The sequence below is a fragment of the Diabrotica virgifera genome, chromosome 1 (assembly GCF_917563875.1).
Source record: "Diabrotica virgifera virgifera chromosome 1, PGI_DIABVI_V3a".
Taxonomy (NCBI): Eukaryota; Metazoa; Arthropoda; class Insecta; order Coleoptera; family Chrysomelidae; genus Diabrotica; species Diabrotica virgifera.
The window spans coordinates 113047114-113074387 of NC_065443.1; the positions used below are offsets into that span (position 1 = coordinate 113047114).

A 27274-nucleotide genomic window follows, 5' to 3' on the forward strand; every position below is an offset into this window, starting at 1 on the left:
GTAGTGTTTCCAGTTCACCCCGCCAGAGACAACATCTCAATTATTGTCCCATTCCTACATCAAGATTTGCACCCACTGAGCGCAATCACATCATTGTCATCAGCGCCACCTCTTTGAAATAAATGTCTAGGGGTCTAGTGTTGAGGGATGATGCCAATGAGCAACTGCATTGCAGCAGTTGGTGTTGTTTTCATGGCACCTGTTATATTTAGGCAAGCCATCTATCTTATTGGAATATTTAACTGGCCATACGATATATGTAGTTTTAATTTTACCTTATTTCTCGCCATGGTCATCTTCATATGATCAATCCGGTTCCGAGGCTTCACATTGTTTCTTTGAGTAGTACTCGTTTTTCCGATTGGTAGGCTGCTAACCTTGCCAATCAACCCTCCACATTAAAAAAAAAATTTGCTTGAAACAGCGGAGATGAAAACCCTTCGAAAAATTGATGGTAAGACTCTATGGGACAGAGCTAGAAGTACAGATATACGACGGAGATGAAAGGTGTATAACATTAATAACTGGGTAAGAAACAAAGAATAGAATGGAATGACCACATAAGCTGAATGACAACAAATAGGATAGTCAGGACACCGAGAGACGGTTCACCAATAGGAAGACGATCAGTGGGAAGACCAAGAAAACGATGGAACAACAACTTACTAGAGGCACATTGAAAAAACAGGCAGAGTCATGTCTATACAAAAAGAAGAAGAAGAAGAATTTTCCCCTTTAACATTTCGTTTGTCATTATAAGCATTCTAATTTCTTAACTGACAACGTTATACTCTTATACATATTAAAGTTTTTTTTTCTCCCAGTTTTTTTACATTTTTTCTGCCACACAAGAAACTATTTAGCTTTGTATAGGTAACTCCATCTTCAAATGAATATTTTATATATAATATATCCTGTTTTTGTCTTACCAAGTGTTCTTAGTAAGACAAACCTTTTTCTTTCAATCCTCTATTCCAGTCCTCTCTACACTTTCGTTTTAGTTATACATAATTTTATTGGTTCTAATATTTCTAAGTAACACTACATTGTCAGTGTACTTTTAAGATTAAAATGTTTTTCTTTGGAACTTTTATCCCTTTTTAACACTTTACGTGCGGATGACATACATGTGAGCCACATAGTGCCTCCACCAATGTGCGGACGGCTCGCATGTATGCCATTGGATATATGAACTTCTAAGATGAAAATTAATTTCAGTTCAGAGTATAAGTCTTAACTCATTACATCCGCACGCAACGTGTTAAGCTTGTTAGTGTATTAATAACAATATATTTGTTAGGAGTTGGAATTAAGAAAAGACGCAGGAAAAAGACTTAGAACAGATAATGATGACCATGTTGATTCTAGTAAAAGGTTAAGAGATGAATCCCTCCTCCAGGAAAATACAAGTCCTTCAAAACCAGTTTCTAAGAAAATCTGCATGTATGATGAATATGCAGCTTCTAGATCATCTATGGATTTTGCCTTTAAAAGAACAGAATCCACACAACCTAAAAGAAAATCCATAAGTATAAGTATGTGTACTAATTTATTGTTTTTTCATTTTTTAATAATTATTGTTATTGTAATTGTAGGTACATTGACTGAAAATCCAAAACAAACAAAAGAAATAAAACTGCAAAATGCTGAAACTCAGACTCTAGAAGAAGTATCAAGTATTGGTAATACAAGTACAAATAAAACTACTGATGAAGATGCTAGTAAAGAAGATTTAGAAAATAAGCAAGATGAAAATGTAGGATTAAATGATGAAGTTTTTGATGAAGGTACTTTATCGGTAGTAAGGGAAAATAGATTGGCATCTTTTATAGGAACCCTTATTGGAAAAGATCCTGTGTTAGAGCGTAGTTATAAAGACTTATGTAGAGATGAAGTTGATGAGGTGGAACCTGAAACAGAAGCAACAACTACTAATGCAGGAAAACCACTTGTAGGAATTTTATCGCCTGCGCAAAAATCAACCAAGAAAATTGAGAAACATGTAACATTTAAAATTCCAGAAAGTACTTCACAGAATATTGAAACTTCTGCAGCAACAAGTACTGAACATTCAGTTGGTAAAGCTACAGAGAAACAAGAACAAAAAGTACTGCCACAATCTTCAGTGGCAAGTAAAGGTGATGGTATTTCAATAAGACATGGCGGCTTACTATTTCATGGAGATAGCTCTGGTTCTTCACAAGTACCGTGTACCAGTGCCACATTTGTAAATGCTAATACACCATCTTCAATTCCATTTACTCCAAAATCTCTAAGTGCTGATGCTCCTAAAACTATTCCCAGTTTTAATTTTGGTAATAAACCTGCAATTTCTTCACCATCATCCACGCTTACTGCTAGTCCACCAAAGATGGGTGGATTCAAATTTGACTTATCTAAACCTGCAGCCTCAGCTGTTGATTCAAAAGTTGTTAGCAGTTCTACTACCCCTAATGTAACACTTACTGCACAACCAACAAATACTACACCAGCACAGTTCTCTTTTGGTCCTAAAACTTCTAATACTTTTGGCACTAGTATACCAGCGTTAAATTCAACTGTTAGCACATTTACTTCAGCAGTTGAAACTACCACTGCTGGATCCACAGTTACTGCAAGCATTCCACCAATTACTTCAGTACTCTCAGCTCCACAAAATCAAACATTTGCAGTGTCCTCCACTGCTAGTAATAAACCAACTTTTGCCTTTGGAACAAGTTCATCCCCCCCAAACAGCTCTTTTAACTTTGGTGCAAAATCAGAACCTTCAACAACATCAAGTAGTTTTGGTACTCTATTTGGTGCTACATCAATTAATACTATCACTACTTCTGCTACTACTAGTTTTAACACTTCTACTTCTGTTGCAAATAAAGATTTAATTACAAGTTCAACAGCTACAAATAGTTTTGGTACCACATCGACAGTTCCCGCTTTTGGAAATGCTAACAACAGTTTTCAACTTCCTAAAACAGAAAATGCAGGTTTTAATAATTCTTCAACTGCAACAAATACCAGTGCTTTTGGTGGACAAAATACTGTTAGTTTTGGTACTGCAACTACGACTTCTAGTGGTTTTGGTAATGTTTCTAGTTTTGGAAACAATACTGGACCTGGCTTTGGCACAACTGGATTTGGAAGTACCACAGCTTCAGGATTTGGAACTACCACAACCCCAGCTTTTGGAACTACTACAACTCCAACGCCAGGTTTTGGTACTACTACAACTCCAGCTTTTGGAACTACCGCAACTCCAACACCAGCGTTTGGTGCGACTACAACTCCAACACCAGCTTTTGGAACTACTACAACTCCAACACCAGCTTTTGGAACTACCACAACTCCAACGCCAGGTTTTGGTACTACTACAACTCCACCTCCAGCTTTTGGAAATACTACAACTCCAAATTCAGCTTTTGGTACTAACCCAACTCCAGCCTCACCTTTTGGAGGTGCTACCAATACAGGATTTGCCACTGCCACAACAGGTTTTGGCAGTACTCCTTCTGGTTTTGGTGTGGCTACAACAACATCTTCGAATTTTGGTTCTACAGGTAGTAATGTGTTTGGAGTAACAACTACCAGTTCTGGATTTGGAGGTACTTTTACTTCTCCAGCAAATTTGAACTCTCCTTTTGGTAGCAATACATCAGTCAACAGTAACTTCGGTGTTTCAACTACTTCTGCTGGTGGATTTGGTACTTCTAATACTACAAAATCAAATACTGCCGGTTTTGGTAGCACAACAAGTTTCAATTTTGGTCCTACAACTACTACAGCTAGCACTGGTTTTGGAGGTTCTACCACTACAACACAAGGATTTGGCACCACAACAGCACCTGCATTTGGAACAACTCCTGGTTCTATATTTGCAAGTACTAATGTTCCTAGTTTTGGAACTACAGGATCTTCATTTTCAGAAGCACCTTTTGGGGCTGCTACTACAAGTACTCCAGCATTTGGAACTACTACAACAACACCTTCATTCAGTTTTGGTGGCAACAACAAACATTTTGGAGGAGGAGCAAATACAGCTTTTGGTGCACCAACAACTACTACCAATTCTGTGTTTGGTACTACTCAGAGTCCATTTGGAAGTGGTATGCCAACTACTTCTACTTCAGCCCTTCCATTTGCATTTACAGCCAAAGTCACCACCAGTAGTACATTTCCTTCAACAAATACTTCAACCACTTCTTTTGGAAACAACTTTGGTCAAACTAATTCCGCTTTTGGGACACAAAATTCTGGTTTTGGTACTCAAAATAAAGCTCCAGCTTTTGGTAATAATGCTACACCTGCTTTTGGAAGCTCTGTCCCCACCCAAGGCTTTGGAACTTCAGCTCAGCCATCACAACCTTTTGGCAGTTCAGGTATGTAATGTTTAATTAGTTTGTAGTTGCTAATCCTTCTTTTTCTGGTGCTGTACGCTATGCAGCATAATATAGACGTTCATGCTAGTTGGATTATGAGTAAGGACCCTTCTTCGTGATCTTCTTATTATTGTATTGATATCAGATATGTCGCAATAGTTTCTTATGTCTCTAAACCATGAGTGTCGTTTGTGACCTAGTCCTATCCGACTTGCCCATTAAAATAATTTTTGAAATATTTTATTTGTTCTGGCCTAGATATGAGACCTTTCGCTGTTTAACGATGTTTTAAAGCTCTTTTTGCCTATAAGTTCTTAAGACCTCTTCATTTGTAATATGGACTCCATGGAATTTTAAGCAACCGTCTGAGCCACCAGCCACTACACTTCAATATGGTTTACTTTAATCTTACTTTAAGCGACCATACCTCGCTACCATACATTATTATTGGTTATATTGATACCTAAACTCCAAAATCTCTCGACTGTTTTTGTTCGTTTTTTCTATTTTGGTCTTTATGTATACAGGGTGAGTCATGAGGAACTGTACATACTCTTACCTCGTATAGGGGCCCCTATGGGAAATAACATATGACCATTAAAAAGTGTCTGCTCCCATTGTTTAATAATATACAGGGCGAGTTTCGCATTTTGACAGAAATTTATATTCGTCATAATTTTTGAACGGTCAGATCGATGTGTCTCTTATTTTGGTCAATCGTTACACTATTACCACCTAATCAACTGATTTATTCAAACTAGAAAAAAATCAGGTCCGGCTTTAAAAAATTAGTTCGTTTGGGACTTAGAAAAAATTTCACCCTGTATACGCTTTTTGAAAACTCTAATATTAATTTTACAAATTAGACAAATAGGCAATTAAAATGACATATTTATTTTTTTCCCCACACGATTACCTAATTTTTTATAAAAAAATCAAATTTGACTACGAATTAAAAATTTGGTAAAGCGAACCATAGATTTAAAAAAAAATAACTTTTATTACAAAAATTAATTTTTTTAAACAAATATTTGATTTATGTTACCACCCAATCAACTGATTTATTCAAACTAGAAAAAAATCAGGTCCGGCTTTAAAAAATTAGTTCGTTTGGATCTTAGAAAAAATTTCACCCTGTATACGCTTTTTGAAAACTCTAATATGAATTTTACAAATTAGACAAATAGGCAATTAAAATGGCATATTTATTTTTTCCCCACACGATTACTTAATTTTTTATTAAAAAATCAAATTTGTCAAAATCGCAATTTTACCATAAAAATAAAAAAATTAAACAACGTTTTTCTTAAAATTAAAAGTTTCACCATTTTTTTTTTTTTTTCTATAACACGTCTAGATCTAAAACTATAACACTTCTCTTTGGACTCTATAGTTTAACATAGACGTGATCAAATAGATAAATTTTAAATTTTTTCACTTAATTTTTGCGATTTAACTTTGCAATTCACGAATCTGCACCTTTTATTTTTAAAAATTCATAACTTTTGCGAGAAGAAGACTGAAAGTCTACAACAATTGTCATATTGTTCACAATGGTAGAGATATGTGCTGTAAAAATTTCAGAAATTTTTTTTAAATGGAACGTTGTAGCGAGTTAAACCGTGATATCATCTTTTTTTTTTCATTTTTAGGTTAAAATTCCGATTTTGACAAATTTGATTTTTTAATAAAAAATTAAGTAATCGTGTGGGGAAAAAATAAATATGCCATTTTAATTGCTTATTTATCTAATTTGTAAAATTCATATTAGAGTTTTCAAAAAGCGTATACAGGGTGAATTTTTTTCTAAGAACAAAACGAAATAATTTTTTAAATCCGGGCCTGATTTTTTTCTAGTTTGAATAAATCAGTTGATTGGGTGGTAACATAAATTAAATATTTGTTCAAAAAAAATTAATCTTTGTAATAAAAGTAAATTTTTTTAAATGTATGGTTCATTTTACCAAACGTTTAATTATTATTCATAGTCAAATTTGATTTTGTTCTATAAAAAATTAAGTAATCATGTGGGGAAAAAAATAAATATGCCATTTTAATTGCCTATTTGTCTAATTTGTAAAATTCATATTAGAGTTTTCAAAAAGCGTATACAGGGTGCAATTTTTTCTAAGACCCAAACGAACTAATTTTTTAAAGCCGGACCTGATTTTTTTCTAGTTTGAATAAATCAGTTGATTGGGCGGTAACATAAATCAAATATTTGTAAAAAAAAATTAATTTTGGTAATAAAAGTTAATTTTTTTAAATCTATGGTTTACTTTACCAAACTTTTAACTCATTGTCAAATTTGATTTCTTTATAAAAAATTAAGTAATCGTGTGGGGAAAAAAATAAACATGCCATTTTAATTGCCTATTTGTCTAATTTGTAAAATTCATATTAGAGTTTTCAAAAAGCGTATACAGGGTGAAATTTTTTCTAAGACCCAAACGAACTAATTTTTTAAAGCCGGACCTGATTTTTGTCTAGTTTGAATAAATCAGTTGATTAGGTGGTAATAGTGTAACGATTGACCAAAATCAGAGACACATCGATCTGACCGTTCAAAAATTATGACGAATATAAATTTCTGTCAAAATGCGAAACTCGCCCTGTATATTATTAAACAAGGGGAGCAGACACTTTTTAATGGTCATTTGTTATTCCCCATAGGAGCCTCTATACGAGGCAGGAGTATGTACAGTTCCTCATGACTCACCCTGTATAATATATAAAGACCAAAATACGAAAACCGAACAAAAACAGTTGAGAGGTTTTGGAGTTTAGGTATCAGGTATATATGTAGCACTTTAGAAAGCAAATCGCGCTGACAATGGTAGTTACTGAATTCGGTAAATCTAACTACTGCTGCTCGTATCTTCACTTCTGACTTACAATTAACTCTCAAGATATTTAAATTTAACTTTGTCTCTAAAGTGGTTGTTTATTTTCAACTGTGCTTTTATATGGGATTGTCTGCTGATTATCATTAATTTCGCTTTTGTGATGCTAATGTTATATTTCTCTCCCACTGTATTAATATTATTTACTATCTCTTGTAATTCTTATTATTTTGATACCTTTTTGATTCTGCTGTGTAAGTTGAAAGATATTTTCTATATAAATATTAAACAGCAGAGGGGAGAGGATGCAGCCCTGTCTCACGTCCTTACTTAATTCTACTTGTATATATAGACTGTGGGAGATCCTTAATTCTAACTTTTGATTCACCTATTGAATCATCCATTCCCACATCATTTCCATAAAAACCAATCTCCTTTAACGCCTGTATTAAAATAGCATGTCTTATATTGTTAAAAGCTTTTTGGTAATCAATAGAGCAAATAAAGAGATCCCTCAATTTCTGCACCAATAAGTGCACGTAAAAAAGTGTCTTTGGTGTTTCTAAACCATTTTTGAAACTAAACTGAGTGGTCTCTGCTCCCGTTCTATCTTTACATTTTTTTTTTATAAATCGAGGTAACGCTGTTGAGTTTTTTTATTTTTAAATAGAAATAGAAAAAGACTGTTTGACTTGTACACACTTCTATATAAATCAAAACGGGAACTGGTGTATGTTTTCAAAGACTGATAGTGTGTAAATAAATTTATTAAAATCAGCTAAGTACTTTCAGCATTTTTAATGCCATCATCAGAGCTATCCTATAAAAAGGCTAAGTTGAAGAATCTTATTCATAAAAAATTATAAAGTGAAACTTACGTCTTATAGTTGTAAATACCTCAAATCAAGAGAAAACTTGAACATACACATTCTACTATTAAAAATTAACCCAGGGATCTAACCACTGGTCAGGGTAAAAACCCTTGAATGTATAAAATATCACATTTAATGTGTTTTTTAAAAAATGGCTACCATTTTTACAATCAACAGCTTTTTACAATCAACAGATTTTTTATTTTTAACGATTTTTGAGTTCTTGGTAATTCTCGGACGTCAAAAAAACGAAATTCTCTGTAACAAAAGGGTGAAAATCAACATATTTATTATTGCTAAACAAAAAATAAGCATAAAAACAAATGTATCTCGACAGCGTTACCTCACGATATGTCTAAAGAAAATCTACGCAAAATTGCAGGTGGATTGGTCGAGTAGTTTACAATGTCCATCCACCGCCTTTGAAAAGAGAGTTTTGAGAAAAACGCGTTTAAAGTTTTGACAACTTCATGTTCGTCTTCTTATTTGTCTGTCAAATCGTACAGTGATTCACATCGGAATTTTAAATCGCGGAGTATTCTACAAAAGAGAAAGGGAACGGTTGTTGAACGTTTCTCACTACGCTTAAGCGTGCCCGGCAAAACGAGTCGAAGGTAGGAATATTCAACTTGCTGTATCTCTGGTAATTTTACTCCGATGAATCTTATATTTTCAGAGAGTATTCTTAGTACATTCTTTCACGGTTTTTGCTCTACGTTTTAAAGAACCGCTTGGATTGACATGAAATTTGGCATACGTATAGCTTACAATGACATGTCAAAGAAAAAAAGTGATATTGTGCCGATGTGTGCTTTTGCCCTGGGGGTGACTTTCACCCCCTCTTGGGGGTGAAAAAATATATGTACAAAATAAGTCCGGAAATGGGTAAACTGACTAATTTTAAGTAACTTTTGTTCTATAGAGCTTTTTCGCCAAGTCAACACTTTTCGAGTTATTTGCGAGTGAATATGTTCATTTTTCAATAAAATAACCACATTTTTAGACGGTTTTTCGCAAATAACTCAAAAAGTAAGTATTTTGTCGAAAAAAATGTTCTTAGCAAAAATATAGCCTATAAAAAAGTAAAAAAAATGGTGTACGGGTTAGGTCTCTGGATCTCGTAGAACCAGAGTTATAGCCAATGAAAAATAGATTCATATTCACCAAATTTCAAATAGAATATTTCGACGTGAAATATCCAAGCACTTTTTGGGGAAAACCCCTTATAACTTTTTTAAAGTGTTTAAAAAAAAGCTTTATTTCTGTTTTTACAAAAAGTTTCTAGCATTAAACTTAAGCAAGTTACGCTCAAAATAAAGTTGGTCCCTTTTGTTTTGGCAAAAAAAATTGGGAAGACCACCCCCTAATTAGCAACTTAAATGAAATTAATCGTTACCGCTCCACAAGTTATTTTACTTATGTTCTGTTTATATGATCTGTAAGTTTCATTGATTCAAAGTGCTTATTTTTGAAAAAATTTGGTTTCAAAGTAAAATTTTTAAAAATTTTAATTTTGAAAAATATGCTTTTTTTTCAAAATAACTTAAAAATTGTTAGAGATACCAAAAATCTCGAAAAACAAAAAAGTCAGCATTGCTTTTCTGAATATCATGTATTTTTTTGTTTTTCTGTTAGACAAAAATTGATTAAGATTTGGTGTTTCTAAATTTGCATACATTCGTGATCAGTGACTCGTTCAACCCCTTTTAACTACAGCCTTTTCAATAATAAGGACTTTAAACCGATGAAACTTACAGATCATATAAACAGTACAGACACGAGTTAAGAAACTTGTGAAGTCGTAACGATTAAGTTCATTTAAAATACTAATTAGGGGGTGATTTTCTCGATTTTTTTACCAAAACAAAAAGGGACTAACTTTATTTTGAGCGTAACTTGTTTACTTTTGATGCTAGAAATTTTTTTTAAAAAACAAAAATGAAGCTTTTTTTAAACACTTTAAATAAGTTTGAATGAGTTTTCCCCGAAATGTGCTTCATTTTTGGTTATTTCACGTTAAAGTATTCCATTTGGAATTTGACGAATATGAACCTATTTTTCATTAGCTATAACTCTGCTTCTACTAGGTATAGAGACGTGATATATACACCATTTTTTTAAATTTGTTACAGGCTATATTTTTGCTAAAAATGTTTTTTCGACAAAATACGTACTATTTGAGTTATTTGCGAAAAACCGTCTAAAAGCGTGGTTATTTTGTTGAAAAAATGAACATATTCACTGCCAAATAACTCGAAAAGTATTGACTTTTTCCTGACTTATTTTGTACATATATTTTTTCACCCCCAAGAGGGGGTGGAACCACCCCCAGGGCAAAAGCACATATCGGCACAATATCACTTTTTTTCTTTGACATGTTAGCTATGTGTGTGCCAAATTTCATGTCAATCTAAGCGATTCTTTAAAATTTAGAGATTTTGCGATATTTTACCGTTAAAGAACGGACTATCTTGAAGTTATACACTTTCATTTAAAATAATAAAAAAATTAAAAATTTCAAACCATACCCCCTCTTAAGGTGATTAGACGATGATCTTTAGAGCGGCTGGCAGGCATTATGATTTAAAATTGCTATGAAAGTTTACTTCAGCCAATCTGATCGTTTCTAGTTGCTAATTGAAGAAAAAAATTTGTACTCATTGATGAAATTAATATTCATTAAAAAAACTGAATTCGCTCAGCCGAGATTCACTTTGACACATTCGGAATAGGAAACATACAGCATAAAAATTCCTACCTCACACTATTGGCGAGGAACCGCAAAGTGGGCGACGCCTGGTGGCAAATTTGAAAAGCATCAACTCTAGGAAAACATTGACTTTGCCATTCATTTGTGTACATATTTGCGGTCAGTTTATGTTGTAATTAACAATGATTTCGACTTAAAAAAACTATTGCAGTGTTCCTCAGTATTCATTCCTATTATACTCTACGTAATGACCTAAACTAACCAATGCCAAATCACACATTTTGTTAATTTAATGTTTGTATTAAACGTAGTATTTTTTAATGTTTAAGCGACTGCAAAATTAAATAAATAAATAAAATGTAGTATATATTCTGTACATAGAATGTACATTGTTATGCAAAACATTCCGACCACCTCATAATTTCCAGAACACAATTATTATAAAATAAATTCACCTACTTAGTTTCCAGTTTTTATTTAATTAAAAATTGTTATCTGTTGGTGTAAAATAAATTGTAGTGTACCTATTAATTAAATTAAAAACAAAATTAGAAATTCTAAGATAGATTAATAATTTTTAAAACGCTGTGTGATTATCGGGGGGCCAAATTTTTTTATGAAAAAAAAAAAGGTAAAAACAAATCAGTAGTTAGCATCAAATTTTAATGAATGCATACAGATGAAACGTAATTTTGAGTCATCTTTAACCTATAAGAGATGTCTTAGTGGCAAAACTTAGTGGTTAATTTGGCAAAACACTCGTGTAAATGATTTTAATTTAACGTTTTAGAACTGTGAGGTCAAATGACAAAATGAATTGTTTTCCTAGAGTTATCGTCCATCTTTGAAATTTTGAGCGCCCTCTGTCGGAATTTAATTTTGCGAATTACCTGCTCAAATCAACTTAATCTTTCACTTAAAAAAAAGAATTATTGGAAATAGTGGGAGTGTATACTAAACCGATAACATTTTGTGGAATATTTCTACAAAATATTTTTATTTTGAACAATAAATAATTTTCTCATTTGTTATCAATACATTATAATGGTGTAAATAATTAGTGATTGGCGTAAGGTTTATGTTATTTATGTCTGTTTACTATTAATAATATTCGCTATGAGCAGGTGTGTTTGGTTGTGTAGTAATTTCCAGTCACGTGTAGCAACCTAACTTCCCAAAAAAGAAATTACCAACGGCACTAGACAGTAGTTGTGCTTCGGCTTAGCGAATTCAGTATACTACAGATTGCACCAAGCATACTTTCCTTTTTTTATATAAATTGTTAATCAAATCAATGTTTTTATCAACATTTTTTATTCTCCTTTGACATAGGTTCCGTCTTCAACAAACCACAGGCCGCTCCACAGAATGCATTTAATTCTTCTCAATTCAACTTCAATCAACAGCAGAACGCTGCTCCCAACCAAGCCGGGGTGTTTACATTTGGAGCGGGAGCGAACGAAAAACCGGGAGGATTCAATTTCAGTGGAGCTGCATCAGGCGAAACTCCCAAAAAATTCGACTTCACGGGCGGTAGTACCGCTGCACCAGCTTTCGGTACTGCTTTTGGTACTACACCTGCAGTTCCAGCATTTGGAGCAGCACCTGCGACAGGCGGTTTTAGTATTGGCTCTGGGCCCAGGCCAAGGAAACAAGTTACTGCGAAGAGAAGAACTTGATTGACAAAGATGTTGTAAAAGGAAAAGTACAATGGAAAAGTGAGTTACGGAATAATTTTTAATAAAGGTATTTTGTGATCTGATTCTTTATTTGGCCCATTTTATCTACAAATACTTGCTGATGTATTTTAAAAATGTTAACTGTCAAACCGGTTTAGAGAAATGTGTTATTTTATTTAAATTTAACAACCTTTGTCTGTCAAGGAGTCAGAATTTGTCGATTATATTACAGATCTACGTTTGACAGGTTCGATTAAAGCCTGGTCGCTTAATATGTAAATAATATATATACTTTTTATTTTTAACTGATTGTAAAAAATTAGTTGATGTAAATGTAAACGATTTTATGATTAAATTATCCTCAAAAAGTGTTTGAAAGGTTCTTTTTTATTTTTGTAATAAATATACTTGACATTATTTTGTCCCAGTTCTCTTTATATACCTTATTTATTTTAACTGGTTTCTTTAAAAAATGTTTTTTAAAAAATATCAAAATAAATAAAACGCACAAACAAAATTATATGTTTTATTGAAACTATTACAAATACAGTTTATAAGAAACTTTTGAATAATTTAAATTTAATTTAAATGATTTTATTGATAGTGCCCTTTAATTGTTTTGAGATACTCCTTTAACATACAATGTGGTTCTTGTCAGTTAAACGTGATAAAAGAAATTATGCACTCTTAATAGTTTCCATATTTTTTATTTATTTATTTGTGACATGATTTTTTCTAATAATTGATCTTATTTTTCACAGTTAGCAAACAAAATCAACAAGCAGGTATAGTTGCGGTAAGAAATATAGTAGAATCTAGCTAGAACGATATAGCAGAACAGTAGTTCTGATTTAAGATATAGTGCGGCGGCTGGTTGTTCTGATAATTAATATATAATTAAAAATATTTATTTTTTACTTAGGTAAATACCTTTAACCTATTGCCTGCAGGCAACGCGCCTCTCGCGTTTTGACGAACTTTGTTTATGTACCGGCAACGAACCTCTCGCGTTCTTCATATGATTCATCATTCATCTTATGGGTCTAATATTTGGCAGTGGGTGGCAGTCAAAAGGTTATTAAAGCAGGACGTGTCGTATGTGCTCAAATTAATTTTGACCATTTATATACATTTTACCTTACTCCCCTCTTACTGCATGCTTTCATTGATAACTGATGTAGAAATTATTTTGTTATTGTTAAACTTATTAATACATAAATTTATGTAAAAAATAGGTTCAAACTTAAAATTAACGTAAGGATACGGTTCAAATTTTTTTAAATTCAGCAAAAAATGTAAGCATGTCCCCCTCCTTTTTGTTTATCTCAAAAATACAAGACCAAAACATATAAAAACTTTTTTAAACGAGATTCTTTTCATTTTTACACTTGTATTTTGTATTGCATTATTACATTGTATTACATTCGTCATTTGTATTTTGAAATACTAATTGCATAACACAACAATTAACAAGGAATCTCTTATAATACTTATACGCTTAATTCATTTTCTCTTCTTCCGTATTTTCTGAGTCACTATCATCATTCGATTCAATAATAAATTTATTTCCACCATTAATGTGGAAGTGTCTAATCTTCTTATAGTATTCTTCAACTTTGATAACTTTGGCGATTTTTTTCTGCCAGTCTTCTTTGGTAATATTAGATACTTCTTTTTTAATTATAGTCGGTTAACTAAACTCAGACATAACTGGCTAGTGATTTTTAAGTAATTTTGCCAATTTGGTAAAATTGACAAAACAAAATAATTACTAAATAGTTAATAATTACTAAATAGTCAGTAATTTTGCCAATTTTGGCAAAATTGGCCAAAAACAAAAAATTACCTACTAAAATCACTAGCCAGTTGTGTCTGAGTTTAGCGCGAACCGACTATAACTCAGTTACCTTCTTATCCAATTTGGAAAATATATTTGCACTCCTGATACTTGGGTTTTAATTATCCCAAATTAACTCTATAGAAATGGTACCACAAAAATAGGGGGGAAGTCTCAATATAGTATGTCCATACTTTTCGGTAATACTCTCTAGGGCGTATAATTTGTTAAATTGCTTCGTGTGTAGAACTTCAAGTTGTTTTTTTTTATAAAAATATTAGAAAGGCAAATCATTTTCCATTCAAAATCTTTACCGTTCAATAAGATGTCTTAGTAAGCTGAGTAAGCTTAGTAAGCTATTTGACTCCTCCAAGTTTGGAATCAGTGAGTTTTCAAACCAATCTTGAACATATCAGCTTCCACAGTAGATGGTAGTCAACGTTACAACTACCTATTTTTTTCCAACATAATTTTAAAGCATTCGGAGCCCATCCCTCACTTATTTCGCAATGTATAATAATTAGCCGCGATCTTTTATTTACATGCATTTTTGATATGCACATGTTTAACCATCTGTCCATCCTTTCTTATCTGTATCGTGGGTATCACACCAAAATTTCGTCTAAATAGTAAATTGCCTCAGTTCAGGCCTACAAAAATGTAGTAATTTTTCTAGGTCTATATTACGTCTCTTGACTATTCTTTGAATTTCCATAACTGGTTGACGTTTATTTATTGTTTTAAATTTAAACCCCATTTTCTTTATCCAATTTTAAAGAGTTTTTCCGATTTATTTCGTAATATTTCTATTGTAGGTATTTCATTGCTTCTGTAGCAATCGTAGATTGTGGTTTTCAATAGTTTTGTAAGATAAGCATCTGTAGTTCTTAAAAATGTGTAGTTACATCACTTCTTGCGGTGAAAGGGTTCATTTTTAATTATTTTGTACCTAGTTGAAAGTGGAATTTCTGTTAAATCAGAAGTTACTTTTTTTTTAGGAATCACATTGACTGCGGCACTGCTACATCACTATTCAAAATAATTAAATTAGGGCAAACAACATTCTACACTCTACTAACGAACCGCTCCCCAACTATTATCCCAACCGCTTAACTGCATCCGGTCGGTCGTAAAAAAGAAGCGCTGCATCAAACGTCGCCGCATTTAGAGTTCTACTATATATGTTACCGCTACTTTATTTTGTAATTCTCTCTTAAGGAGGTAGGGGCAAAGTCTTGGTCCAATGCTATTTAAATCCATTAATTTTTTTCTAATCCTGAGAAAACTAATAGGTATTTTTGAAAAATTTAAACGCAGAATGAAAAATTACATTATTACCGAGGGCCTGAAGTCCCTAAAAACTTCTATAATGTTTATTTTAGTAAGTTACAGGGGAGAAAAAAAAAAGAGAAAATTTAGTGTGATGTTTAATTTTAAATATTTCACTTAAAAGAAACTTTTTGTTTATTTTAAGGGACTTTCTAATCTTTCATTCTGCTTTTAAATTTTTTAAAAATATTTATTGGTTTTCTCAGGATTCGAAAAAAATGACTGCATTTAAATAGAATTGGACCAAGATTAATCACGATATCCCTTTAATGGTTATTTGAAATAAATAAGGTATATCTCTATATTGTCACAGATATTTAAGTAGGTCGCACATTATAGAGGAGCGGAAATTCTGAACCTCCGCACATAAGCATTGAAAATTTTATTTATATATGAGTAATTTATTGTCGCCTCAATGGCTTAGCTGGCCAGTACTTTCACTTCATTGTGAGTAGTTTAGCGGGCACATGGTTCAATCAATACACTTACTAGTGTTATATTTCACTCACTGCTCTCATTTATTCGATCGTCTTTCTTCTTTTTTTGTCCAATTGATTTCATTTTCCTTGTAGTCTTTTCTTCTGTTAAACTCTTAATTGTTTTGGGATTTTCTAATTAGATATTACTAATTGGAATATATAATTAGATGTGTACCAGCATTTGTCAATAGAGGTTCTTGATTTATCTGTTGTCTAATTTCTTCATTTGTGTATCTATCTATTTTGGTATTTAAGTCATTTCATTTCCTTGGCTATTATCTTGCTTTCATGTTTTTTTCTATATTATTCATGTGTCACACGCCATGTGTTACACGCATGGTCAATAGATGGGATAACTTTTGTGTTAAAAACTATCAAGTTCAACATTTGTATGTTTTTTTTTTCGAATTTATTTTGTTTTTGCTATATCTAGGAATATTTTCAATCATGGTCCCTAGATAATCATGTGATTCTACTGATTGCAATTCTTTCGCTTTGGATTCCTTTATTTTGTTTTTGTTTTCATTATTTATTATTATGTTCTTCTTTTTGTTCTTAATTCAGACGAAACACTTCAATCCCTGGCACCTAAGCATAATACCTTTGTACCAAATCCTATTTACTTTCCATTAAATTCCAATAGGTCATGTGGCCCCAATGAAGGCCAACAATTTCCTCATTGGTAGTTTAATGATCTCTTCTGGTCCAAGCCTCAGCACGTTACCATAGCATAGGATGTGTATGGGAGTGGCAATCTCTTCTTCCATTTCTTATTTTCCGCGCCATGGGTAATTCACCTTATGCTCCTTCTCAGAGACATCTTTCAGTACGTCACCACAGTTTTTCGATTTCTTTCTAACGCATTAAGTTGGAAGTGGCAGATCTCAGAGACTTCTTTCAGTGCGTCACAGTTTTTCGATTTCTTTCTAACGCATTAAGTTGGAAGTGGCAGAAAAAAAGGTACGTCCGTGATTCAAATCATTTATAACATTTATTTTAGTTGTTGATAGATGGCGCTGTAATCGAACAAAAAATGATTTATATGTATTATCTATACGACTGTAATCTGTACAATTTATAAGACTATACAAATCAAAGAACGTTCCTTTTTATAAATGAAATAAACACAATTGATTTGTTTTTATACCAAATTACAATTACGATTCTGACAACTGTCAGATTTAACTAAATTGTCATGCTATGATTCTCTAAATTCTTAAAATCATATATTACATCATTAATGACACACTGGAAGACTGAGAAGAACTTTTAATTATTATAGTCGTATAGATATGTAATAGGTAAATACCTAACTCTTTTTTCCGATTATAGCGCCATCTACCAACAACTGGAATAAATATTATAAATGTGTATGTATCACGGACCTACCTTTTTTTCTGTCACTTGTGACGCACTGAAAGATGCCTCTGAGAAGGAGTATACCTATTTTCTATAGGTGTTTTCTTAAACGGCAATTTCCAATCACCATGATGGTGACCGTTTTAATCTCTCGTTTATTGAGTTTCATCAAATTCTCGGAGAGTTTTTATCAATATTCTTCATTATTTTCTTAGTCTGGATTTGTCCTTAAGTGGCTCTCCATTTTTTTGTAATGATTCTTTTTTAAGCCACAATTGATTTTAATGAAAATTCCATTTTATAATTGTTTCTGACGTTTCAATTTCCACTCAAGATATTGTTTTCAAAAAAGAATATTTTGAAAAAACTTGCCAAAAAATATAATTAAAAGTTTAGCGCTTATGTTTTTCAAAACTGACGCGTGACTTACTTGGCTTAGATCTTGTAGGCAAATAGCCATGCTTTTAGTTGAAAAATTCTGATTATTTTGTACGTTTATGTATTGTGTATATGTGTTGTATGTGTTTGTGTATTATTGTAGATTATGTGTTTCCGACTTTCTATTAATCCGCCCATGTCGGTATATTCTTGTTGCTGAGTTCTTCTTTTAATATTGGCAACCAGAACCTGCTACCGTCTACTGATGGGTTTGCTATACATTTTTCTTCATTAAGTAGGTTGAGACCTCTTTTTAAAATTTTTCTCTTTTTCATGTCTATTTCTTTCATGATTATTTGGATCAAGAGCTAGTAACGTTGGAAAAAAAATCATTTTAAGACGGCTGATTCTTTCATATATTGTTCCCTATGCTTCCTCGAACACCGTACCGACCATCTGGCTACTGATACAGGTTGCGTTCATTATTGCGCAGCACTCTTGTACAGGTAAACATATCGAATTTAAACTTATTATAAGACGAAAAATTTTTTTGTCATTACTTTTTAAACATTATTAGAAATATGAACTGTAATTGGTTGAACATTATTAATTGAACATTTCTGTGGTTTAAAAAGTGATGACAAAAAAATTTTTCGTCCTAAAATAATTTAAATTCAATATACAGGATGATTGATGAGTGTGATAAAGCTCAGTAGATCAGCTATAGTAATAGATAGCAATAAAAGTTAATAATAAAAATTGTGGCCAACTTTCAGCTTCACATTACGAAATTAGTTAGATTGTTACAGGGTGTTCGATAACATAGTGGCAGACCAGTTTTTTTTAAATGGAACACCCTATATTCTATTTTATATTCGAAATCCCCTTAACACCCCCCATCACAAAAATATAAAGGTTTGTTATGTTATATAGGGCTTTAACAAAGTTATAACCAATTTTTTATGAAAATCGTAATAAGTTCAGCTCCCTGTATAAATAAAAAAAGCACAACAGCGATGGTTTATTAGTGCCATATTTTTTTGTTGATTGTGAAAATTTTTAAGAATTGTTGATATTGCTAATTTTTCTTATATCGAATACAGGGTGAGTCAAAACGCAAGTACATTCTTTTCTCACAAATTTTAAATAGAACACCCTGTACTTTATATTATTATCGAAACGTATCATTACCGTACTTTAATTTTTGTATAATATTCCCTATGCCTAAATTTGTCAGTTTTATTATTAGTGTTGTTCTATTTAAAATTAATGTGAAAATAATGTACTTGCGTTTTGACTCACTCTGTATTCGATATAAAGAAAATTAGCAATATGCTTCTTTTCATGAGCATTTTTCAGTGCGTCACAAATGATAGAAAAAAAGGCAAGTCCGTGATAATATACATTTTAGTGACATGTTAGTTAAATCTGACAGTTGTCACATTTTATTTGCAATTTGGCATAAAATCAAATCAATTGTGTTTATTGCATTTATAAAATGGTATTTTCTTTGATTTGTATAGTCTTATAAATTGTTCAGATTATATTCGTAGATATATTACATAATTCGAAAATTATTTTATTTTCGATTATGGCGCCATCTATTGACAACTAGAATAAATGTTACCGACCTGCGTTTTTTTCTGTCACATACAATTTAATGCGTTAGAAAGAAATCGAAAAACTGTGACGCACTGAAAAATCCTCATTAGAAAAAGCATATCAACCATTTTTATAAATTTTGACAATCAACAAAAAAATATGGCACCAATAAACCATTGCTGTTGTGCTTATTTTTATTTATACAGGGAGCTGAACTTATTACGATTTTCATAGAACATTGGTTATAACTTTGTAAATACCCTATATAACATAACAAACCTTTATATTTTTGTGATGGGGAAGTTAAGATGATTTCGAATATAAAATAAAATATGAGGTGTTCCATTTAAAAAAACAAAAGTTTGGTCTGCCACTATGTTATCGAACATCCTGTAGCATTCTAACTAATTTTGTAATGTGAAGCGCAAAGTTAGCTACAATTTTTGTTATTAACTTTTATTGCTATCTATTACTATAGCGGATCTACTAAACTTTTTCACACTAATCAATCACCCTGATTTTGTGTTTACCTGTACAGGTGTGCTGCGCAGTAATGAACGCAACCTGTATCAGCAGCCAGATGGCCGGTACGGTGTTCGAGAAAGCATAGGGAACAATATATGAAAGAATCAGCCGTCTTAAAATGATTTCTCGAAAACGTTGCTAGCTCTTAGACCAATTTGATGTATCTTTCCATTGGACTCTGTGGTCATTGTCCCAGGCATGTTTGCATATCTGTGATTGGTCGAAGTCTCTGTTTTTGATGTATGTTTAATGCTTGTTTATCCTGACACTTGGTGGTCTTGCGGTTCCTCCCACATAGAAATTGTTGCATTGGCAGGGTATTTTATAGATGCAGTTCTTTGATCGTTTTTGTGTGTTGTTAGGTTTGGTTTTGGACAGGATAGATCATCTCAGCGTATTGCTTGTTTTGAATGTTGATTGCGATTCTACGTCGCGAGCGTTCATACACATTTCATTGAATAGTGTATTCCGTTCTTATCCATTCGCCGCTGTTACAGCCCGCGGTAGTGTGGGGGTTTTTAGTTAACACATATTCTTCTTCTTCATGTGCTTTGTCCCTTGCGGACGCGTTGGCTATTATCATACCACTTTTAATTTTGTTTGCGGCGTTTCTGAATAACTCAATCGATGTTAGTAATACAAACCTTTGGCGTAAGTTTTGAAGCCATGAGTGTTTTCTTCTTCTGGGTTCGCGTTTGCTCTCTATTTTACCCTATTCTCAGTTGGAATATATGATATTTATCATGTCTCATAATATGACCAAGGTATTTAAGTGTCCGTATCTTAATTGTGAAAGATATTTCTTTTTGTTTTCCCAATCGGCGCAATACCTCTACGTTGGTGGTGTGGGTCGTTCAGGATATTTTGAGGATACGTCGGTACACCCACATTTCGAATGCTTCTAGCTTTTTCATTGTTTCCGTTATTGTCCAGGCCTCTGCGCCATACAGCAAGACTGGAAATACATAGCATTTTAACAGCCGTATTTTTAGCGGTAGAGTATGTCGCAATGGGTGAATATATTTCTCATGTTGTTAAATGTTGTTCTGGCCTTTTCAATTCTAGATCATAATTCGGTTGTTTGACCCCATTTCGAGTTGACGACTGTTCCAAGGTATACATACGCGTCTACGTGTTGAATTAATTGGTTTTTTAAAAACATGCTTTTAAAAAATTTCCATTTTATTCCGTTTTTACAATAATTGTTAATGTGCGGCCTGTTTTGTATCAATATTCAGTTATATTTCGAAATGAATGTACACATACATTATTTATTTATTTTATTATATTTTTATATAATAATTGATGTATGAAACTAGTATAGAATTTTTCGAGATATAAAGTTATTATGGGAGAGTTCTACATAATACGTTTCAAGATGTTGAATACTTACTTAAATTTGATTCAAAGGTATAAATATAGACTTAATTTTTAAAAATATATACTTTATACATATTATTAACATCCATAATGAGATGTCTAAGACCCGTAGATCAGCTGCTCATAGTTTGATAAAATTGTTTTGTCTACACTGATCAGAAGGATAAATTATTTAGTAAGCAAACACTATTTTTATGTTAAATATTTTTTCTTAAAAATATGTGATTTTAAACGTCGAATTTTTATAGTTTTTTTTTTTAATCTCAAGTGGTATGTTTGGTACCTATGAAATTAGCTAGAAATAGTCTTACTAAATAGTTGATTGATGTACCGTGAAATAGTGTATATAGCGACAGTTCTTTGTGTTTTAGTTACCTCAGCTACTGCTGTATGGTATGGTACTGCCTTACAAGTTAATTTACTGGAAAACAATCATTCATTCATATTACAAATAAATAAATATAACTATTGCTATTCATTCCATGAAATTTTTTGTAAACTTTTCCAATATATCCTTTTTCATAAAGCTTAAAAACCTTTAGAGCATATTATAATCAAAATGAATTTTTGCCCATAACTTTGAGAATGCCAAAGTCCCCAAGTGAAAACTTTGACAAATGAAGACCACAGGGAAAGAACTTGATAAGTCCACTTTTTAACATTTTTTGTTTTAATACCACTTTGTAGCTTTAATTACATAGTTTCTAAGAGTAACACAATACAGAGTATTAACTTGATAAGTCAAAAGATATAAGCGTTTAAAAAATCCTGTACAGGAAAAGAACTTGACATGTCCATTCCAAACAGGGGAAAACGTTGATATAGTATTTTTACTACAAAAACGTTATTACGTAGGTCAAAATTTTTGACGTAAGAGAACTGTCAAAACATTAGAATGTGACTTTTCATTATTGCCGTGTTTATAATAAACATAGCAATAATGAAAAGTCACATTCTAATGTTTTGACAGTTCTCTTACGTCAAAAATTTTGACCTACGTAATAACGTTTTTGTAGTAAAAATACTATAAGTCCAGGTACTCCTAGTAGTCTGCAACAATGGCATGCGACATTGGATAATCTGATTTCTACAGTTTCTGTGTTTCCAGATTTCTGTGTTTTATTATTATTATTATGTATATAAGGTGCCCAAAAAAAAATTTGAGAATTATATGAATTGACGCAAAAAGAAGAATGTATATAATTTATCTAACTCAAAATACATTCTATTGTTGTCAGAAAATAGAAAAAAATGTTAATTTGCTTTTCGCTTAAATTAAATATTCAAACTGGATAACCAAAATAGATAGCCAATTATTTTATAGGAAAAGAAATTGGTAAGTCCTTCTTTAGGTACAGGGGAAAAACTTGTTAAGTCCATGTAGATGAATAAAAACCAATTAATACCATGAATATGCAATATAAATTTAAAAAAACTAAAACGTAAACCAACAACCAATAGTGTATCAATTTTTTTTCTTTTTATTACTACATAATTAATTGTAAGATGTATTTTAACATAATCACAGTTTTATAAAAATGTTCTGAACAAAACCAAAAATGTGACTTATCAAGTTATTTTCCTGTGGTCTTCAAATGATTTTCCTTCAAGCCTTAATTGCCAATGAATCCTCTTCAGAAAAACTCTCCCTCCATTCTGCCTCACTTTGTGGGCAGATGAGACTCTTCAGAAGTTTATCATCATGATCTTTAACAGGTTTTTTCCTTAATGTGCTGCTCTTTGTGCTTTTGTTCTCGTTGCTGAGTAATGTTGTTCATTCATTTTTGTCATTAGAAACCTCTGCTTTGAAATCTACTGCTTTGACGTTTTTACCAGAAAGGTCTGATACTTTGGTTATTTTTTGTCTTGTCTTTGATTTATCAAATTGTCTTGCTTCCATGTGCTGTTAGAAGCTGGCAACTAAGGCTTCAGCGGCAGTATCATTGTTAATTTTAGAATCTTTGGAGGAAGGCAGCATGTTTACAACTTTGTTCATATCCAGTGGAAGAATGCCACATTTTTTGAAACCAGAAACATTATTTTCTTTTACTGACACTTATGGCTCTTTAAGGAGATTTGGACATCGATCTTTTGACAAAGATGCTTCACTTCTTTCCGAGTCTTGTTTGCATTTTAGAGGAGTGGAACTCCAATTCTGTTGTGGACGGAGAAAAGCCACGTAAAGAGGTTGTTTAAGATGTGTAGAGTTGCTTGGCAAAAAAACAAATTTGATGTTATGTTATTGGCAAATTTTAATAATTTCTTCAGATGGGTGTGGCGCTAAATTATCGCCTAACAAGATCTTTACTCCATCGAGTTTTGATAAATGAGGTTAGTTCCATCATCAGCAACAGCAAACATAACCGACATGGAAGCTTTTATGACGCCCATTATTCTTTCGAGATACTTACAACCCCTCAGAGCAATAACCACTTTTTGTGGGTCATTGCATAAATTGGTCTTATCATAATTAATGATATTGTTTGCTGGAATATCTTTTAATTATATACTTAGATGATCCAAGTATTCATTGATAGTGTGTTCAGTAATAACCACTTTAAACCTTTTTTTATTTTGACATAATGCACATCAGTAAAATCTCTTTTATTATCATTCGTAAAGTATGTGTCGCTATTCACCCCAGGTTATGTAAAAACTTGACATAACCTGAAAATACTTTCTTAACAAAAGTTATTATTTTTTGTGTGTATAAAACGATTTGAGTTTTATTTATAGGATACTCTTCTAGAGAGCAATCTGTAAAGCAATACAGTAAAAGAATTAGAATATAATTGTCATACTTACAGGCAAAGTTTTGGTTGGGTGAAAATTGCAGATTTTTTCAGCTGAAAGTCGGTCAACAATACCACTCAAACAGCAATGCCAACATAACAAAAATAATTTCCCTTATAAAATAGACAATTACCATTATTTTAGTGCAAAAATTCCCTTCATATTTCAAATATCTGAAAAGTTTCCGATTTTTAAACTTTTTATGAAATTTTGTTGCAATAATTGGCCGCGGTTCTTGCTATATACACCATTTTATGGTACCTAAATTATTGTCACATTTTGACATCAAAATTGTGTAGGTAGTTAAAATATATATACATATTAATGAGACTCACTGTATATATTAACAGTTATTGAATGGATGCTTGTTTTCAGGCTTGAATAGAGTGAATATGTCTTGGGTTCGAATTTTTTCTTTCGTTACCTCGTATGTGCTTTCAAAACCTTGTTGTCCTATGAATCATCTTAGGGAAACATCCACTCTATACATAGTGGAATAGAGGCCTTATTTTCTGGTTGTTGCAAATACATGAGATTTAAACCATTTTTGTCTAGTTTCTAATTTACTATTTTAGGTGATGTATATTCTGTATATATGTTATTTATTATTATTTGTTTTTTAATAGACAATTCTTAGTAATTTCTGCTTGAGATTGTCATTTAGTTGTATTGCACATTCTGATGTTTATTTATCTGTGTTATATGTTGGTTTATGATAAGTAGAAAATTTATGTCTGTGATCATTTTTGTGGCTACCAAATTAAGAAAATTCTTACGTTTTGTATTTTATTGTAAAATTAAATGAATATTGTTTGCGTTTCTGTCATAGCTAGTTTGTTTATACAAATATTGAGCACTGTTGGCGTTTTGATAAGATTTTGATGAAGCCAGTATTATTGTTTGTAATCAAATGTATCAAAAGAATCTGATTGATACAATTTAATCATACAAATTTAGAAAATAGCATTGTTCAGTAACTAATTTAAAATTATACATATGTATTTTGATTTAACTACAGGAAAGGAATCACTATTCGCGGTGTGCAAGTACTTGGAAAGGGAAACGAGAAACGACCGTGCGCGAGTCGCGTAGAAATATTGCAACTATCTTAAATAATTCATATTGTCAATTGAAATTGTCAAATTGACGTATATTTCATACCTTCTGTCATTGACGCAGAAAAATTATATATTGCTCCACAATATTGATATGATATGCAATTATTATATAAAGGTAAATTTAATTAATTGTATTTTGCTTGCAGTACTGGATTTTAATAACTGATTTTATTTACTACATACAATTGTTTACGTTTGCGAAACATAACCTGCATCTTATTTTTTCTTCTTATTATTTTTTTGGACTATGGTCTTGACAATTATCCAGTAACCAGGACTAATATAATTGGCCAATATAATTAAAAGGGCGAATAAAAGTACAGAGCGTAGAAATAGAGGTCGCTTTGCCGAACTTGCACGGTCCCAATATGGGTGTCAATACAGATATATTAAACTTGTAGAACTTTCTCATAAGACATTTTTGCTTGTAGAAGAGTTATTTATTTTGAAAAAATAAGTTGTAATAAAGAGTTCTTCATTTTAGAAGTTATTAATTTGAATTTATCAGCTAGAATCAATATTCATCCCACTACCGAAAAAGCCAAACCCACAAAACTGCCACGAGTTCCGTCTGATCAGCCTTATGAGTCACGTAGTAAAGTCCCATTAAAAGTCATACATAACTGAATGTATAAAAAGCGCGAAACAATCATCGGAGACGATCAGTTTGGATTCAGAGCCGGCATGGGACGAGAGAAGCCCTGTTTTTTAGCTTTTTTTTTAGCCCGAGAGAAGCTTTTATGCTTCATAAAATTCGAAAAAGCATTTGATATAGTAATAGACGGAGAGGCAGCGCCGAAAAATCTCTCTGAATTTACTAAAGCTAGTTTTTTCACAGTTGATTACTGTGATTGTGTAGAGAAACATACTGCGGTCGGTCAAGCGAAACGTAGAACATCTGGTACTGACAGCTTGTCGAAAGTTGCTTACCTGCGGAGGTAATTAAATCAATTTACTAAGGCTGAAAATCAGTACACACATTCTAAATTTAATATAAATAAAAGTTATAGTCGGTCAGCTGTATGACGGGACCGGTCGTTCGGCCCCAATGAATGTACAGGGTTATTCACTATATTTTGATCCCCTTGTAAACTGCTTTATTTACAGAATTAGAGAAAAATGTTGTATACAAAAGTTATTCGATTTTTTAAATATGATTTTTTGACATGTATATATCGTACTAGTGACGTCATCCATCTGGGCGTGATGACGTAATCGACTATTTTTTTTAATGATAATAGGGGTCGTGTGCTAGCTCATTTGAAAGGTTATTCAATTCTCTATGCAGTAATATAAACATTAATGCCTGGTTGCACCAACAGACCTTAAGCTCCAGCTTAGCTAAGCTCTACTTATAGATAGGGCCTCCTTGAGTATCACTTACGTTGCACCATAATTTTAGATTCTTACCTTATTATCAATTATATCTGTTATTATATTATGGTATTCTTATTGTAATATATTATAATTATATTATATTAATTCTTATGATATTCTCGACTTAAGCTTAAGATCTGTTGGTGCAACCGGGCATAAGATCATTATTTATACAGGGCGTCCAAAAAAATTTTTTTGAATTATTAATTAAACAATTTAATTAAAAATTTTTTTTGAACACCCTATATAAACAATCATGTTAATGTTTATATTACTAAATAGGGAATTGAGTAACCTTTCAAATGAGCTAGCACACGACCCCTATTCTCATTTAAAAAAATAGTCGATTACGTCATCACGCCCAGATGGATGACGTCACTAGTACGATATATATGTCAAAAAATCATAATTTAAAAATCGAATAAGTTTTGTATTTTACATTTTTTTCTAATTCTGTAAATAAAGCAGTTTAGCGGGGGGTCAAAATACATTCATTGGAGCCGACCGACCGGCTCTGTCCCATCATACAGCTGACCGACTATAATAACTTTTATTTATATTCAATTTAGAATGTGTGTACTGATTTTCAGCCTTAGTAAATGGATAATTATCTCCGCAGG

At 32.1% G+C, this 27274-nt stretch overlaps 1 protein-coding gene across 2 annotated transcripts in view; it reads left to right on the top strand.

Moving 5' to 3' along the window:
- LOC114331150 (mucin-5AC) overlaps nucleotides 1–25763 on the top strand; it is a 34529-nt gene extending 8766 nt beyond the window's left edge. Inside the window, exons 4-7 of one of the 2 annotated variants that reach the window (XR_007700285.1) lie at nucleotides 1301–1535; nucleotides 1596–4373; nucleotides 12131–22190; nucleotides 22398–25763. Coding sequence is in view for 1 of the 2 variants with exons in the window: in XM_028280633.2 (XP_028136434.1) it covers nucleotides 1301–1535; nucleotides 1596–4373; nucleotides 12131–12477 (3360 nt within the window). In the remaining variant the exon portion in view is untranslated. Of the gene's footprint in view, nucleotides 1–1300; nucleotides 1536–1595; nucleotides 4374–12130 lie in introns of both variants that reach the window. The other variant, XM_028280633.2, reaches the window with a different exon arrangement.
- The last annotated feature ends 1511 nt before the right edge of the window (nucleotides 25764–27274 follow it).